Source organism: Oncorhynchus masou, chromosome 23 (genome assembly GCF_036934945.1).
Source record: "Oncorhynchus masou masou isolate Uvic2021 chromosome 23, UVic_Omas_1.1, whole genome shotgun sequence".
In the NCBI taxonomy this organism is placed as follows: Eukaryota; Metazoa; Chordata; class Actinopteri; order Salmoniformes; family Salmonidae; genus Oncorhynchus; species Oncorhynchus masou.
The window spans coordinates 37,215,475-37,234,458 of record NC_088234.1 but is presented as its reverse complement, the minus strand read 5'-3'; the positions used below and the strand labels follow the sequence as shown (position 1 = coordinate 37,234,458).

Genomic DNA, 18,984 nt, shown 5'->3' with positions numbered 1-18,984 from the left:
CCTACCCTGGACAACGCTGGGCCAATTGTGCACGCCCTATGGGACTCCCAATCAAGGCCAGATGTGATACAGCCTGGGTTTGAACCAGGGACTGTAGCGACGCCTCTTGTACTAAAATGCAGTGCCTTAGACCGCTGTCCCACTCGGGAGCCCTGAGTGAGGAAATATTTGTATTTAATCAATTTTATAATAAGGCTGTAACATAACATCATGTGGAAAAAGTCAACGGGTCTGAATTACTTTCCAAATGCAATGTATATGATTCGTGCGCACCGGGTGTTTTGTCCGCACGGGGGCGTAGTTATTGCGAGTTGAGCCTAGCCAACGAAGGGCGGAGGACCCCTGTAAGGGACCAAGTTTGTAGTGAGCTCCGTAAATTGAGCACTCTCTCCTCGGGCGCACGGAGCAATAAAGGCTCGTCGTTTCTTTCGAGGCAAAAGCATAGAAAGAGAGGGGGCCACTGAGATTTGATTGGCTGAGGAAGGCAGAGCCAAAAACACTGTGGCCAGGAAACGGCTCGAATTTCGGGGGACGTAAGGAGGAGAAAAAATCTAGTAAACCTGACAAAGCGTCTGAGAACAGTACTAGGATTGTCTGGGAAGAAGACGCTCTGCCGCGAGGGATCATATATTGATGGATTCTATGTTTTTGGAGAGTTTATGTTCTTTTTTTACCAATTAGTTCATCATAAATTGCAGACCTTTCGTTTGGATGAAGAATGCGCTCGCTCTGGTACACTGACATTTGAGTTGACTAGCAACTTGGTGAAGAAGTTTCAGGGACGTAGCTATGTTTTTCTAGTTATTTTTCAAGGATATGGATTTAAATTCGGATTTTTTAAAGTGCCATGGAACAACAATGACTTCGTGATTTAATAATACATTTTCAGTGATTTTCTTTTGTTGCTCTTCCAATTTGGGGAAAGTAAAAAAAATCGCTGCTTGGCATTTTTGGTGCAGTGGGGTGAATTTGCTCCATCGGGACTAGGCTACACATTCCTCTCGATTCGGCACAGGCACTCGCCTCCTGCCTTGTCCATGCATGCGAATCGGAGTTCTTCCAGACTTTAGGTAGTTATTCGTTGTAAGTATTTTGGCCGTATTTTGGCAAATTGTGGGCATAGATCTCAAATGGTTATTGTTCTATTCGTCCTCGGACCAACGAGAATAGAATTGAATAGAATCAATTCCTGATGTGGGCTTTACGCATCTGAAATAGAATAGCCTGGTCAAGCACATAGGGGTAGTATTCTACGGCAGTGAAGTTTGTAAGACCTGTTGTTTTAGCCATATTTGTTATTCTAAGGAGTTTTGAAAGGACTAATCTTATCCATAGGCTAATTAAAATACTACGTTGATCTGACAGTCAAATTATAATACATTGCCATATATAATGTAGCCTACCCCTTTTATACTACGAAGCAAGAGCTCTTGTTTTCTTATTTGGGGGAAATACTGTTTTTCATTCAACAACAACAGCCTATAAGGCGATGTTTACTATGTTTTCCCCTCAATTAGGAAAACATATCTAAGCAGTGGATGCAGCACCCATGCATGTTCATTAACAACACTGTTCTGGTTATTTATTATTTTGCTAATTTTCTACATCGCATTAATGGTGCCAACTACCCCATGACCGCACTTTGTGTTTTTACTGCATGGACTCACTGAGCACTGAGTCCAAAAGCCAACTGATTTGAATATCAATAGGATTAAAATCAACGCTAAGAAATTTCATTCGGAAGATTTGGTTTAAATGGGGGCCAGGGAAACCTGTGGACATGCATATGCATGCGGAAAAGCCCTGGTGTCTGAACTTATTGGATGTCATGTTGTTGACAGCAGCAACTCATAAATGGGTTTTCAAAGCTGTAGGCTATACATGTGGTAGTTAGATTTACCACAGCAAAATCCCCAAAAGATGGCTAGACTTAGGCGAATTGTCGAGCCTAAAGAATTGTCCATGGATTGTCGGTTACCTTGCAGTGCCGGTCTGAAGTGTCCATTTTGCTTAGCAAAAGTGTTCCCTGCGGGAACTGACTATACGAGAATATAATACATTCCTGACGTGGGCTTTACGCATCTGAAATAGAATAGCTAATTTTGAATGCTGGTAAGACCTGTTGTTTTAGCCATATTTGTTATTCTAAGGAGTTTTGAAAGGACTCATCTTATCCATAGGCTAATTAAAATACTACGTTGATCTGACAGTCAAATTATAATAAATTGCCATATAATGTAGCCTACCCCTTTTATACTATGAAGCAAGAGCTCTTGTTTTCTTATTTAGGGGAAATACTATTTTTCATTAAACAACAACAGCCTATTACTATGTTTTCCCCTCAATAAGGAAAACATATCTAAGCAGTGGATGCAGCACCCATGCATGTTCATTAACAACACTGTTCTGGTTATTTATTACGTTGCTTAATTTTCTACGTCACATTGATAGACGAATTTTGTTTTTTTAAATAAACCATAGTCCTAAACCAAGGTAGTCTGCCCACTCTAGTTACGTTGTACGTGCGGGATGCATCCAGGCAGCATCCCATGATGTAGTGCGCGCGGTGGACATAAACGTTTGCTTGGAATCCGCGCGTGCTCTCCCCTCTCCAGTCAATATATATGAACCAGAATCTCTCAACACATTTCAAAGTTGCTGTTTACGCCTACAAGTATAAATGACATGCATCTTCCTGGGTAAACCAATCAATACATCGCAGCTGGAGCAGAAGGCGCTTGAGGATGCGTGACTATTGGCTCTTTGCAGCCGCTCCAAACCCCCATAGATTTCTAAAACGGATTGCACCGCAGATGTTTGGCAATGACCAAATAGATTGATGTGTCCTAGTGTATTCCATTTAAATTACAAGTCGCATAATCCTAGAGCTACAATGAATTAAGTGCATTTATTTTGCAACAGAAAAGTATGCATATTCACTAATACTAATACTAACCTCAAATGGAAAGCAACAGGTTTGGAGCATCTCGGATAAAAGTCAAATAGGCTATTCAGTATTGGATGATTTACATATTAATTGTAACATACTCTCTGATTAGAAGAGGGTGATGTTTGATGGAATTTGATATTCCACAATTTCAGAAATAATAACAATAGGCTAATAATTTCATTAGTGAAACGGTATAATACAATACATAGGTTATAGATAGCCTTGTAATAAAGTTGTTTTTCACAACTAACAATGCCTTTTCTATGCAGTTTCAATTTTTATTTTTTATAAATGTACATCTTTTACAAAGGTGATTTTAGCCTAGAAATGCAAGCGCCAAGTCCACTTAAATGAAATGCTACGTGCTCAGACGGTAGTATTGTAATAGAGAACATGAGGATTTGTGACAATGGGTCTGGTGTAAAGGCAGCTGTAGTGTGGTTGTGTGCTGAGCTGAGGTGCATCAGAGTTTCGGTATGTCTGTGGCAAGGCTTGTTTGACAGCATTTTGTGACAGTCTCTCGCTCTTACTCTCTCTACTCTTTCTATTGGTGTTATTGTAACTGAAATAAATGTAAAAAGTCAGTAAACAAATTAGAATAGGTGAGAATATAACTATAGTATTTTTCTCTTTTGGTTTTCTCTCTATTTCTCCCTCTCTCATCCTTTCTCCCCACATTATTTAAAATGTTCATCCCTACCTACCTTTTTCTCTCCATCTTCACCTATTTACCACAATTTTTCCAACTTTATTGCTCCTCCCAACAGCCTTTCCTCAGCCCAGGTGATTGGGGGAATTCACAGTGAGTGACAGGCCGGGCAGCCTGCAGTTGATGGTTGGGTGGAGCCCCTCAGATGGGATCAGTGTCCAGGGGGAGGCAGAGCCTGAGGAGGGGGGGATGGGGGACGGACTCACCCTCCACTAACGGGATGGCCTCGTGGGCCTGGCTGCTCGCCACCATCCTGCTGTCCCTAGCAACGGCTACTTTGGCAAGGCCGCCGTACACTGCCGCTGAGGAAGAGGAGGCTACGCTAGAACCTGAAGGTAAGATACTGGCTCCTCATTGACAGTATTATATACATTGTTGCCCCTAGATACTTAACTAACGTCAGTTTAAAGGTTTCCCCCTTCATTGGTTAAGGTTAGGATTTGGGAAAGATAAGCTGATCCTAGGTCTGTGCCTAAGGGCAATAGGCACCTGTGCCTAAGAGCAATGGTGGGATAGAGAGAAGGAGGTAATGTTGTTGTAAGACTCAACTTGGCTCCTTAGTTATTGTCTTGCACCCCTCATTGTACACTGTAAGGGTGGTTATTGTGGTTTGAGTTGGGGAGGAGGAGGGCTGGCACTTTTGAGTTGTACTCCTATTTCTTTTCCCTAAAATATGCCCTCACCCTCATATTAACAAATCTCCACAGGATTATGGATTCATTAGAAATAAAACATGTGGAATTGAGAAATTGGGGCACGTAAAAAGGAAAACTATAAAATGTGGAAACTAACTAACCTTGGCATGTGTGATGTTTGCCACACCATGAGATACTTACTACCATGGCACATAGCTTTGGTTCTTACTTCTTTCCCATTGTCACTTTTTCTTTGCCTGCTGTTGTGAATTTTCAGTCTCAGGACACTATTTGTGTCATCTAAAGTTAAAAACAGTCAAGAAAAGCTTATCAGGCGGTGGTGCTTTAAATTGCCATGGACAAAGCCTAGGATGTGTGAAATACTGGTCCGGGACCTGGAATGAGAGGATGAGTGGGAAGGTGAGTGGGACAGTGTTTTCACTTTCACCTCTCGGGTGCCCCGCTGCCCCCAGAGAGAGAGAGAGAAGGAAAGAGGGAGCTCTCTTCATCCTCTACTCGCACTGCAGTAGGCTGATTCCCAACATACACAATACTTTTCAAGGTGTTGCTGAGTGAATCAAATGTTTTTTGCTCCTTTTCTACTGCGTTTTTTGCTCTTTTTTTCTTCTCTGTCAGTCTCTCTCTCTGCTTCTTCTGAGGGGAGGAGTGAGGACCACACACTTTAACCTGTTAGTCTATGTGTAGCCTATTTTCCACCAAGCAGCCTTTTGTTTGTTTTTGGTGAACAGTGTGAATGCAAAATAATATACTTTCCTTAACTTTACACAGTTTTTTTGGTTCCTTAGACCAGGGTATGTGGTTTGTCTTTTAAAAACAACCCCATGCCTAAAGTCGCTCCAGCTTGTCTCCAGCTAAATTACCTTCCATGGCCATTTTTTTAACATCTTTTTGGGCTGCTGAACCCTGAGATGGTCGCGTTTTATTTTAGAAACGGTCACTTCTTGAAATACATTTTGAAAGATGGTTTGTAATACAGGCAGTGTTTGTGGGTACTATGTATTTTGTCGCAGGCCTCCAAGGAGCCTGGAGATTCAGAGAAGTAGGCATACCCTAATTAGAGCTGTTGTGTTGGCTTGTCAGGCAGTAAGTTTTGATAAGTTGGGCCAACAGGCATGACTTTTGAATCCCCCTTCACAGTTTACACACACACTCAGCCCCTGCTCTCTTGCCCTTTGGCCTAGGGGTCGGGAGTTGCCCACACTTGCCCAGACATGGATTACCTCACTACCTCAGGTTTTCACTCTTGTTTTTGTTGTTTACAGAAAGAGAGTCCTCGTAGCTCCAATCAGCTCCATTTGAAAAACAGATTTATTGGACATGCCTTTGTTGTAAGAGCCTGGAATTTTCCCCTTGTAATCCAATATTTGCAAATAGCAAAATGTTTTAAGAGGATTTGTGCATAGTTGACTTTTCCTGACTTTTCCTTCAAATAGGGGAGATTACGGAGAAGGAGGAAAAGTTGGGAAGTCATGTGACGGGGATTAAGTGGGCTGAACCTGGGGCTCACATGATGACGGATCAACAGGGCAGGTTTCTGAGGCTTATTTAGAAAGCCCTGTTATCTGATTTCAGATCAGTTTTTGTTAGCTGACCCTGGTCAAGCACATAGGGGTAGTATTCCACGGCAGTGAAGTTTGTGTGTGTTTTGTGTGTGAGCAAGCATTTTCATTGGATTTATTTGGTTATTTAAAAACACAATCCATACCAGCCACACACAAGTGGATACAATGCATTTTAAACCACCAAAGGTGCACCAAACAGTTTTACAATTTATTTCCATTTGGCTCATATGAGAATGAATCTTTCATCTCTCTCACTCTGATTGGTTGTGGTTGTGGTGTCCCATCTGTACTGACAGAAACAGAGGAACGTGAAAAGAGACAGACTAGACTGTCTGTCCCTTTCTTAATTACCCCCCAGAGGTTGTCTTGACAGTAATGGCCTTTGGCCCCACCCCCTCTGAACACTAGAGCGCCCGGGGCCACAAGTGCCACAAGTGCATGCACCACTGTCTCTATATACCTCTCTGGAAAGGGAGGGATATTGTCATAGAGTGCATATCAGTGTTACTGCTTGCTTTGAACAAGGAAGGAACCCATGATAGCTCTGTTGCTAGTCTTTTTTCCTACCCACTGAAGAAGGTTGTTAAACTGAAATGTATGTGCACGCCATCCCTTGACTTAGTTTCACTTAAGCATGGGCTGTTGATGCATTTTCTCAATCTCACTCTTTATGCAACATCTTTTTGTGTGCAGACCCATAAACTGAAGAAGTAGAGCGAGCATGGTTGTGAAAAGGCTATACAGTATTGGTATTATGGTTGTCGTCAGTCACCCCGAACATTCTATATTTATGGAACTGTTTGCCTTGTCCAGAAGCTAGGCTGGATTTGCACCGTGAAATGAACTGGGAAAGTGGAGCGGAGTAACAATGATATGGAAACGGGTTACAAACGCTGGTATGTGTCCCTTTACAATGGCGTTTATGCTGCTTGGCTCCAGGACCTGTTTAGATACTTGTGTTGAATGAACGAATGTGGCACTGTGTGTGTGTAGTCTGTACGTTGAAACTTGCGTGCCGATGGAACTGACAAAGTACAGGTGTCCAAGAAGGTAAACCTAGCTATCTTCACCATAAAAATACAATCTATTCATTCAATTTCTATGGTCCTCACTCTTACTATACTTGTGGTAGTAGTTAAGTGGACTGAATGATAGTCAGGCTAAATCAATGTAAATATGCATGGGCGTGACAACCCATTGTCATGGAAAACACGTAAATTGTGATTCGTTTTGATCGATTGCTACTCATTATGTGAGCAAAACAACTTGTCAGCTCGTGATTTACTGTAGGACTCCTACCTGCAAGGCTAGTATAGCTGGGAGGAACATGCTGAAATGTACTGTGCTACACTTCTGTCCCTCATCTTGTGTGGAGCAGGAAGAGGCTGCTACTGACATTAAAACACAATTTAGTAGGGCTGGGACGATACCAGTATCGCGATACTCGTTAGTATCATGGCCAAGAAACAAAACACGAAGCAGATTTAGCTTCCTAATGTTAGAAACAAACATTATGTTGTTATCCAGAATCACATTTATTTATTTTCCAAGTTATAGCACACACTATTTTATATACAGCAGGTTTTTAAAGGACCAAAGAGTTTGGTCTGCTTCGTGTTTTCATTTTTGCCATGGGAAACATATTGCGATGCTGGTATTGTTCGTCTCAGCCCTACAATCTAGTAATTATATTTATTGTCTTTATTTCTTTAATTATGTTACTTTAAAATCTCTGTTCAGGTTTTCATAACATGATACATGCATAGTTATAGCCAGTTCAGTTTCAATAAGAAGAACCCAATTTTATTGCATGTTCATTTTCATAAAAGTGGGTGGTGGAGAAAAGATTGTGGCCATATGACTTACCTCAAACACAGTGATATCTAAACAACAGTAGGATCCAGGTTGTAAAAGTGTAAAAGTGTCAGCCTGTCTGCCTGCACCTGGCCTGTTAATGATGTGTGTGTGCGTGAGCATGCTTACTGTGTGTGTGTTTGGTGTGTGTGTACTTGAGTGGGTGAGCGTGCTTATTGTGTGTGTGTATGCCCCAGTGGCAGTGGAGCTGAACTCTAACTAAACAAACTATCCTGAGTCCTGCTGTCAATGTGGCCAGGCAGTTACCCTGATAGCCTCTTCTATACAATGGACTTTTATAGGCCCCTACTTGCCTGCCGTTAGGCCTAGTTAGTGTGGAGGTGTATCGGTGTTATATGGACTGTTGTTTGCCTTGGCCGATGCAGCAGAAAACGCCTTGTTGTCACTCCACCACTACCTCACACCTGTCTGATAAGAGGGTGGTAGAACTGAGAGTGCCTGTTCCAGGCTGTGACCAAGGGATGCTACAAGTTGACCACAACACAGTCTGCCTTCCTTGTGTGTTTGCCATGGGCATTGATCAGCTCAAAACATATCTGGGCCCAGTCTTGGCATGACTGGGGTAGGAATGAACTCCAGAGCAGGGTAGTGACTGGAAATTGCATCCTGAGCCCCCATGAAAGTGCGGGGGCAGGGTTCGATGCGGTGACCAAAACAGTCGCATTTGCGAGGGTTTGACTTGGCAGTGCGACACACATTTTGAATTGGTCGTAAGTGTGGGTACCAGTGTATTTCTTTTACCTGGTCACGTTAGTTTTTGCTTCGCAATTTGTAAACATGTTTTCATTATGATTTATTCATCAGTACTGTGCAAATGACCAAAAATAAACCAACTTCCTGAACAGGCAACAACGGCGCGGGAATGCCCATCTGTGTGTCAGGGCTCAACTTAGAGGGGGGGTTTTGGGAAACCCCCGGGCCAGTCGTTCATCCCCATCTGTAGTGAATATTTCAATAATGCAATTTTTAATCTAGGCTATGTCATTTATTTAAAAAAAACAGATGGATTCCTGAAGCTGGTCGTTTGCTGTTTCGATTATTTATCACCTGCTCGCTACACACATATAGCCTATAGATAATCTGTTGGGCAGAGAGAGCACACAGCTCTCAAACAGCTAGTTTTTGCTTGCACTGATGACTGACAGCGGCAGCAGTTCCAAGTTATGAATTCTACCTGTAAATGCTAAGGCAAGAATGGGTACGCAAACCAGGTATTTAAAAAGTTCAAAGTCTTGGTTGAATATTTGCGATGCACAACTCCGTCATCATGGAATAGCCTACCTTGAAAATAATTTCCTCGAGGCTCTTTGGTCCTTGAAAAGTCATTGAAGTTATGGTAGCCGATTTAGAAGTTCTGCAAGCATTTCGCTGCACCTACGATAATATCTGCAAATCTGTGTACGCAACCAATAAACTTTGAATTGATTTGCTCCAATATTATTATTCAACTTGTCACTTTCTCGTTGTAAAACAAGATACAGTAACCCCTCAATAACTCTTCAACATCTCAAATGGCGAGAATGACTAGCTACCACATGGACAGACTTCATTAATGTGTTTGTGTCGGGAGCATGCTGTCTATTTAGTCAGGAAATGCTCACATTATTCGGACATATTTTAGAATGTAAATGTATAATTCCATTGGGTAGGCCTATTGAAAAATGCATTATGGTAATGTGGTAATGCATACTTTTTTGGCATACATTTTAAGAGTTTGTTTTTCTATTGGCTATTACAACAATTAAATATAAAATGTAGGTCCTTGAAAATTGCAATTTAATCCTTGAAAAATAATTGAAAGTCGTTGAATTTGACTTGCCAATGTTTCTATGAATCCTGCTATTGAAATTATACATAATTCGCTTTCCTGGCAAATTTACCTGAATGTCGTGTCCTGCTGTTCTATAGGGCCTATATGTATACCACTTTGTGTAGCTGTTAGTGATGCTAATTATATATAAATATAAATATATATATATATATATATATTTTATTTATTTATTTAACCAGGTAGGCTAGTTGAGAACAAGTTTTCATTTACAACTGCGACCTGGCCAAGATAAAGCAAAGCAGTGCGACACAAACAACACAGAGTTACACATGGAATAAACAAATATACAGTCAATAACACAATAGAAAAAGTCTATGTACAGTGTGTGCAAATGAGGCAAGATAAAGGAGCTAAGGCAATAAATAGGCCATAGTGGCGAAATAATTACAATTTAGCAATTAAACACTGGAGTGTAAGATGTTCAGAATATGAATGTGCAAGTAGAGATACTGTGGTGCAAAATAAATAAATTACAGTATGGGGATGAGGTAGCTGGATGGGCTATTTACAGATGGGCTATGTACCGGTGCAGTGATCTGTGAGCTGCTCTGACAGATGGTGCTTAAAGTTAGTGAGGGAGATATGAGTCTCCAGCTTCAGTGATTTTTGCAGTTTGTTCCAGTCATTGGCAGCAGAGAACTGGAAGGAAAGGCAGCCGAAGGAGGAATTGGCTTTGGGGGTGACCAGTGAAATATACCTGCTGGACTGTGTGCTACGGGTGGGTGCTGCTATGGTGACCAGTGAGCTGAGATAATGCGGGGCTTTACCTAGCAAAGATTTGTAGATGACCTGGAGCCAGTGGGTATGGCGACGAATATGAAGCAAGGGCCAGCCAACGAGAGCATACAAGTCGCAGTGGTGGGTAGTATATGGGGCTGTGGTGACAAAATGGATGGCACTGTGACAGACTACATCCAATTGGCTGAGTAGAGTGTTGGAGGCTATTTTGTAAATGACCGCCGAAGTCTCAAGGATCGGTTGGATAGTCAGTTCGATGAATACTGCTGCACAGTATTGTCTCTTATCGATGGCAGTTATGATTTCGTTTAGGACCTTGAGCGTGGCTTAAGTGCACCCATGACCAGCTCGGAAACCAGATTGCCTGGCGAGAAGGTACGGTGGGATTCGAAATGGTCGGTGAACTGTTTGTTAACTTGACTTTCGAAGACCTTAGAAAGGCAGGGTGGAAAGATATAGGTCTGTACCAGTTTGGGTCTAGAGTGTCTCCCCCTTTGAAGAGGGGGGTGACCGCGGCAGATTTCCAATCTTTGGGGATCTCAGACGATACGAAAGAGAGGTTGAACAGGCTAGTAATAGGGGTTGCAACATTTGCGGTGGATAATTTTAGAAAGAGAGGGTCCAGATTGTCTAGCCCGGCTGATTTGTAGGGGTCCAGATTTTGCAGCTCTTTCAGAACATCAGCTAGCTGGATTTGGGTGAAAGAGAAATTGAGAGTCTTGGGCAAGTTGCTGTGGGGGGTGCCTGGCTGTTGACCGGGGTAAGGGTAGCCAGGTGGAAAGCATGACCATCCGTAGAAAAATGCTTATTGAAATTCTCAATTATCGTGGATTTATCGGTGGTGACAGTGTTTCCTAGCCTCAGTGCAGTGGGCAGCTGGGAGGAGGTGCTCTTATTCTCCATGGACTTTACAGTGTCCCAGAACTTTATGGAGTTTGTGCTACAGGATGCATATTTCTGTTTGATAAAGCTAGCCTTTGTTTTCCTAACTGCCTGTGTATATTGCTTCCTAACTTTCCTGAAAAGTTGCATATCGCGGGGGCTATTCGATGCTAATGCAGTACGCCACAGGATGTTTTTGTGTTGGTCAAGGGCAGTCAGGTTTGGAGTGACCCAAGGATTATATCTGGTCCTGGTTCTACATTTTTTGAATGGGGCATGATTATTTCACCTTTCTAGCGGAACCCCTCGAAAACATTCCTCTGAAAAGGCAGCACGCGAAATTCAAAAATATTTTTCGAAATATGTAACTTTCACACAGTAGTCCAATCCAGCAAATGAAAGATTAATAAGATGTTTATCTCCCCATCGTGTCCGATTTCAAAAAGGCTTTACAGCTAAAGCACAACATATGATTATGTTAGGTCATAGCCAAGTTGAAAAAACACACAGCCATTTTTCCAGCCAAAGAGAGGAGTCACAAAAAGCAGAAATATAGATAAAATTAAATCACTAACCTTTGATGATCTTCATCAGATGACACTCATAGGACATCATGTTACAGAATACATGTATGTTTTGTTCGATAATGTGCGTATTTATATCCAAAAATCTCAGTTTATATTGGTGCCTTACGTGCAGTAATGTTTTGATTCCAAAACATCCGGTGATTTTGCAGAAATACTCATAATAAACATTGATAAAAGATGCAAATGTTATTCACAGAATTAAAGATAGACTTCTCCTTAATGCAACCGCTGTGTCAGATTTCAAAAAAGTTTACGGAAAAAGCATAATCTGAGAACGGAGCTCAGAACCCAAAACAGCCAGAGGAATATCTGCCATTTTGGAATCAACAAAGTTAGAAACAACACCATAAATATTAACTTACCTTTGATGATCTTCATCAGAAGGCCCTCACAGGAATCCCAGTTCGACAATAAATTACTGATTTGTTCCATAAAGTTCCATCATTTATGTCCAAATAGCCACTTGTTGTTAGCTTGTTCAGCCCAGTAATCCATCTTCATGAGGCGCAGGCACTTCATCCAGACAAAAACTCGAAAAGTTTGGTTACAGTCCTTTAGAAAAAGGTGAAACGATGTATGGAATCAATCTTTAGGATGTTTTTAACATAACACATCAATAATGTTCCAACCGGAGAATTCCTTTGTCTTCAGAAAAGCACTGGAACGAGAGGTAACTCTGTCTGGAGCGCGCGTCATGAGACCAAGGCTCTCTGCCAGACCACTGACTCAGAGGTCTCATGAGCCCCTCCTTTATAGTAGAATCCTCATTCGTTTTTAAAGACGGTTGACATCTAGTGGAAGCCGTAGGAAGTGACACTTTATCCATATCTCAATGTGTATTCGGTAGACCAAGCTTTGAAAAACTACAAACCTCAGATGTCCCACTTTCTGGTTGGATTTTTCTCAGGTTTTCAACTGCCATATGAGTTTTAGAAATTTCAGAGTGTTTTCTATCCAATACTACTAATAATATGCATATATTAGCATCTGAGTCAGAGTAGGAGGCAGTTCACTCTGGGCACGCTATTCATCCAAAAGTGAAAATGCTGCCCCCTATCCCAAAAAGGTTAAGATGGCGAGGTAAGCAGTTTTAAAGAATAACCAGGCATCCTCTACTGATGGAATGAGGTTAATATCCTTCCAGGATACCCGGGCCAGGTCGATTAGAAAAGCCTGCTTGGTGAAGTGTTTTAGGGATCGTTTGGCAGTGAATGGGGGGTGGTCGTTTGACCGCAGACCCATTATGGATGCAGACAACGAGGCAGTGATCGCTGAGATCCTGGTTGAAGACAGTAGAGGTGTATTTGGAGGGCAGGTTGGTTAGGATGATATCTATGAGGGTTCCCATGTTTACGGATTTGGGGTTGTACCTGGTGGTTCATTGATAATTTGTGTGAGATTGAGGGCATCAAGTTTAGATTGCAGGATCGCCGGGGTGGCATGTCCCAGTTTAGGTCACCTAACAGCACGAGCTCTGAAGACAGATGGGCGGCAATCAATTCACATATGGTGTCCAGGGCACAGCTGGGGACAAAAGGTGGTCTTTAGCAAGCGGCAACGGTGAGAGACTTGTTTCTGGAAAGGTAGAAACTTGAATTGTTTGGGCACAGACCTGGATAGTAAGACAGAATTATGCAGGCTCTCTCTGCAGTAGATTGTAACTCCGCCCCCTTTGGCAGTTCTTTCTTGTTGGAAAATGTTATAGTTAGCGATGGAAATTTCAGGGGTTTTGGTGGCAGTGAATAAAACACACTTGGAGAGGAGGCTTCTAATGTTAACATGCATGAAACTAAGGCTTTTACGGTTACAGAAGTCAACAAATGAGAGTGCCTGGGGAATGGAAGTGGAGCTAGGCACTGCAGGGCCTGGATTAACCTCTACATCACCAGAGGAGGAGTAGGATAAGGCCAAAGGCTATAAGAACTGGTCGTCTAGTACGTTCGGAACAGAGAGTAAAAGGAGCAGGTTTCTGGGTGCGATAGAATAGATTCAAGTCATAATGTACAGACAAATGTATGGTAGGATGTGAATACAGTGGAGGTAAACCTAGGCATTGAGTGACGATGAGAGGGATACAGTGACTTTATATTCACACAGCTTCTAAGGACATATACAGTGCATTTCGGAAAGTATTCACACTTTGGTGCCAGGTTTCCTCCAGGCGTGAGGGTTGGCATTCACGCCAAAGAGTTCAATCTTGGGTTCATCAGACCAGAGAATCTTGTTTTTCATGGTCAGAGTCCTTTAGGTGCCTTTTGGCAAACTCCAAGCGGGCTGTCATGTGCCATTTACTGAGGAGTGGCTTCCGTCTGGCCACTCTACCATAAAGGCCTGATTGGTGGAGTGCTGCAGAGATGGTTGTCTTTCTGGAAGATTCTCCCATCTCCACAGAGGATCTCTGGAGCTCTGTCAGGGTGACTATCGGGTTCTTGGTCACCTCCCTGACTAAGACCCTTCTCCTGATTGATCAGTTTGGCCGAGCCGCTAGCTCTAGGAAGAGTCTTGGTCGTTCCAAACTTCTTCCATTTAAGAATGATGGAGGCCACTGTGTTCTTGGTACCCTTTAATGCTGCAGAAATACTTTTGTACCCTTCCCCAGATCTGTGCCTCGACACAATCCTGTCTCGGAGCGCTACGGACAATTCCTTCGACCTCATGGCTTGGTTTTTGCTCTAACATGCAATGTCAGTGGAAACAGCATGCACATGTCAAAAGTTTGTGTTAGCCCCTAATGCTAATCGCTAGCTAGCCGGCAAGCTAAATCCACTGAGATAAGGCTAATCTTGCTAGTAAACTTTTTCTCTAATACATGCCGGTACCAGTGGTGGAGTATATCAGCATTGTTTGTGCAACCGCTTGTTCTTAAAATCTTTGTCTGAATGTATCTATCTATTTAAATCTAATTGGGGTCCTATGGGAAACACTGATCAACACTTTGGTTGCTGCTCTGTCACAACAATCGCCTCCCTTACATTTTCTTTCATTGTCATGCCAAACAAAACTGCATTCCAAGTGCCCTCTGTATTCCAACAAAAATGTTGTAATGTTCTATTATTCCAGCAGTTTACCTATAATCGCAAGTAAAATTGCAATCACAATATTTTGTAAATGTTTTTCCCAAATTGTGCAGCCCTACACTTACCTATTCCCAAAGTAAGTTAAGTCATGTACCATAGGCCTACATTAAACATTTGGTGTCATTTGGTTCTATGGTTCATGAGAAGTAGTTTTATCATATTTTAGCATATTAGCATGTGCTAATATGCATTTACTGGTATAGAGTGGCAATGTTCGAGTGCATCAATATTATTTTCTCAAACTCTTTAGGGATTATTGTAGGGCTGTAATGATTCACCGATATGCATCAGTCTCTGATTCAAATGTTTAAGATACAAGTGCATTGGTCCACTGACCCCAAAACGCATTCACCGGTCAGAAAATGTATTCAAATGTTATGAATCACCGGTTAAATGTTTTTTTTTGTGTTTACCTTCCGAAAGTACCATGCTGACCAACAGGTAGGCGACCTGTCCCTGTTCTTGCTCATCTGCAAGGAATCTTCAGCATTCAAATGCTAAAATGGCATGCCTGATATTAGGCTTTAATAGTTGAGTGACAACCTACAGTTGAAGTCAGAAGTTTACAAACACCGTAGCCAAATACATTTAAACTAGTTAAAATTCCCAGTCTTAGGTCAGTTAGGATCACCACTTTATTTAAAAAATGTGAAATGTCAGAATAATAGTAGAGAGAATGATTTATTTCAGCTTTCATTTCTTTCATCACATTCCCAGTGGGTCAGAAGTTTACATACACTCAATTAGTATTTGGTAGCATTGCCTTTAAATTGTTTAACTTGGGTCAAATGTTTTGGGTAGCCTTCCACAAGCTGCCCACAATAAGTTGAATTAATTTTTGCCCATTCCTCCTGACAGAGCTTGGTGTAACTGAGTCAGGTTTGTAGGCCTCCTTGCTTGCACACGCTTTTTCAGTTCTGCCCACACATTTTCTATGGGATTGAGGTCAGGGCTTTGTGATGGCCTCCAAGTACGTTCGTCTCTAGTTGACAGAACACGTCTCCTTCCTGAGCGGTATGACGGCTGTGTGGTCCCATGTTGTTTATAGTTGCGTACTATTGTTTGTACAGATGGACGTGGTACCTTTGATAATTGCTCCCAGGGATGAACCAGACTTGTGGAGGTCTACAATTTTTTGTGATGATTTCTTTTCATTTTCCCATGATGTCAAGCATCATGGGATGTTCCCATGATGTTCCCATGATGTCAAGCAAAGAGGCACTTTGCTTGACATTGGGAACATCATGGGAAAATGAAAAGACCTTGAAATACATCCACAGGTACACTGTAAACAATTGTTGAAACTGACAAATGATGTCAATAAAACTATAGTTTTTTTCAAAAGGTTGAAAAACTAAAGCAACCATGACATCTTTTCAAATGTATATAATTTTACAAGCTGTTTTTAAAATAAGCACAGTCAATTTAGTGTATCTGAATGGGCTTACAAAATATATTATTTTGAATTGTGATACAGTGAAGTCATTTTTTTATTTGAAATGATCAACTTTGCCCTGTATAACATGGACTGCAATCACCTTTGAGAGGAGAGGGAGGAGAATAGAATAGAATATATTGGCTATTTCATAGCTAATATATAAATTATAAATATTGATACATTACTAGCTCACACACTTAGTCAGGAAAAATGGCAGGTTAATTAGTGGGTGATGGTGATGTCAAAACCAAAGTGTGGGGGGACAAAAACATAGGCTAATCTGATAGTGGTAGTGGGGTGGTAGATGGCTAGTCTCCCTTATGGCTCAGCTCCGGTGCCTGCATAGTACATACAAGGGGTGTGAACAGTTAAACGTTAAAATGTTGTGATCCTTAACGTTAAACATTTTTTATTTAATTTTTCCCCCAACGTTATAAAGTTATCACAAAACATATATTATTTTCAGTGTTATAGCCGATAGGCTATGAAGGCCTGGGGAAGTTGTGTAATTAAAATAAGACCAGAGAGGAAGAAGCAAACTATAGGCTACTTGGTGAATTTGCAAGGCATGCAAGACAAGACCTGAGATACAGATTACCAAAACATATGAGCACGCTTGCCTACTCTGTCTCTTTGCTAATGATGCAAGTGTGTGTTCAGTCTTCGGTCTGTTGCGTGCAGAATATCCTAGCCTATTCATGGCACCGATGTCTTCGGGCCAGTCTTGCAAGCACAGGGTTGCCTACTCTTAGTTTTTACCTCATATTAAATTACAGACATAATGAAATGTGGCCCCTTGAAAGTGCATCGGCTGCGGCCTGTTTGTTTGTCTGTTAGGGTACACTACGTTTAAAAAAAATGCTGACACAGAACCTTCTCTGGTGATATGAACGGACATTTTACTTGTCTGTAAAAACGAATGCCTCTTCTGAAGGGACTAAAGTCCATTACTAGGCAACCAGAACTGGAAATCAAATAATCCAGACACTATTGACATGTTACTGTAGCTGCGTTCTCTGTCTGTAAACGGTTGCTGTAGCTTCATTCCCCGGCCCTATGTAATAAGACCATTATTCTGAATTGTAAATTGAAGGAGTTTTATGTTTTTTTTTTCTTATCGATTATTACGGTTCGGATCCCGCTAGCGGGGGAAGAAAAAAAGAAGCTTATTCTTTGTCAGATTTCAAAAAGTCTTTACGGAGAAAGCACACCATGAGAATATCTGAGGACAGTGCCCCACAAAGGCATTACATACATTTCCAACAAAGCAGAGGCGTCACGAAAGTCAGAAATAGCAATAAAATAAATCACTTACCTTTGAAGATCTTCGTCTGGTTGCAATCACAAAAGTCCCAGCTACATAACAAATGGTCCTGTTGTTTGATAAAGTCCTCCTTTATATTCCAAAAAAAGTCAGTTTAGTTGGCACGCTTAACCGGTTTCCCTCGTTCAAAATACATACAAATGAATCACGTAAGTTTCCAATAAACTTCTTCCAAACAAGTCAAAGAACGTTTATAATCAATCCTCAGGTACCCTAATATGTAAATAAACTATACAATTTAAGATGGACTATAGTATTGTCATTACCGGAGATAAATAATGAAGTGCGCGCCCTCACCGGAACGCGCTACAAACACTACAGCCAAAATGGGAGCCACTTACAAAAACTACAAATTCTAGCTAATTTTTCAAAAAACAAGCCTTAAACTCTTTCTAAAGACTTTTGACATCTAGTGGAAGCCCTAGGAACTGCAATCTGAGAGGTATTACTTGTATATACCCATTGACAGCCCCTAATTAGAGTGAAGAGAAGGAAAAATTCACAAAGTACTTTAACAACTGTTACACCTGTGCATGCTTATGCGTGTGTGTGTGTACACTTTGTAATGACTTTCAGTCCTACCATCCCATTATCCACTAAACTAAAGGTGAGAGAGATGGGCGGGAAGAGCTTGCTGGTTTACAGCAGTGTCTTGTTTTATGATCACACACATTTTAGAAAATCCCACTGCTCTCTATGTACGTATCTCATGCTCCTTTGATACTTGTACTGTTGGTGCTTAGTCTGCTCACAGATATGACAGACAGTTGGACAGATGGAGTGAGAAAGACAGATAGACGAGTGTATTTTGGTGTGTGAATTGGTTGCAGCACTTTTGCCATAGTCTCTCAGGGAGCATGATTACTTCTTGTCAGGATGGTGTGAATGAAGAGAAGAGAGGAGAGGAGTGCGACAGCACCAGTCTGTCACACTTGATAGACATGCTAATAATAACTGTCACCAAGGGTGGGAGAGAGCGAGAGAGAAAGAGAAGACAGGCTATGTGCCCACTGCCCACAAAATGAGGTGCAAACTGGGATGCACTTCCTAAACTCCTGGCAAATTTATGACCATAGAGACACATATTTCCCTCAGATTATACAGACCCACAAAGAATTTGAAAACAAATCCAATATTGATAAACTCCCATATCAGGTGAAATAACAGTGTGCTACTACAGCAACAAGAATTGTGACCTGTTGCCCCAAGAGAACGGCAACAAATGGAATACAAACACCATTGTAAATCAAATCAAATTAGACTGTCACGTGCCAAATACAACAAGTGTAGACCTTACCGTGAAATGCCTACTTACAAGCTCTTAACCAACAGTGCAGTTCAAGAAGAGTTAAGAA

The 18,984-nt window shown here is 41.6% G+C and overlaps 1 protein-coding gene across 7 annotated transcripts in view; it reads left to right on the top strand.

Annotated features, from left to right (window-relative positions):
• Window positions 1-381: 381 nt before the first annotated feature.
• Window positions 382-18,984, top strand: part of LOC135510771 (fibroblast growth factor receptor 2-like) — a 122,439-nt gene continuing 103,836 nt past the window's right edge. For 4 of the 7 annotated variants that reach the window (XM_064931974.1, XM_064931972.1, XM_064931976.1 and 1 more), the window contains exons 1-2: window positions 382-1,083; window positions 3,718-3,994. In XM_064931974.1, coding sequence (XP_064788046.1) covers window positions 3,805-3,994 — 190 coding nt within the window. In that variant the 5' untranslated portion in view covers window positions 382-1,083; window positions 3,718-3,804. The remainder of the gene's footprint in view (window positions 1,084-3,717; window positions 3,995-18,984) is intronic. The other 3 variants (XM_064931978.1, XM_064931977.1, XM_064931973.1) reach the window with 2 other exon arrangements.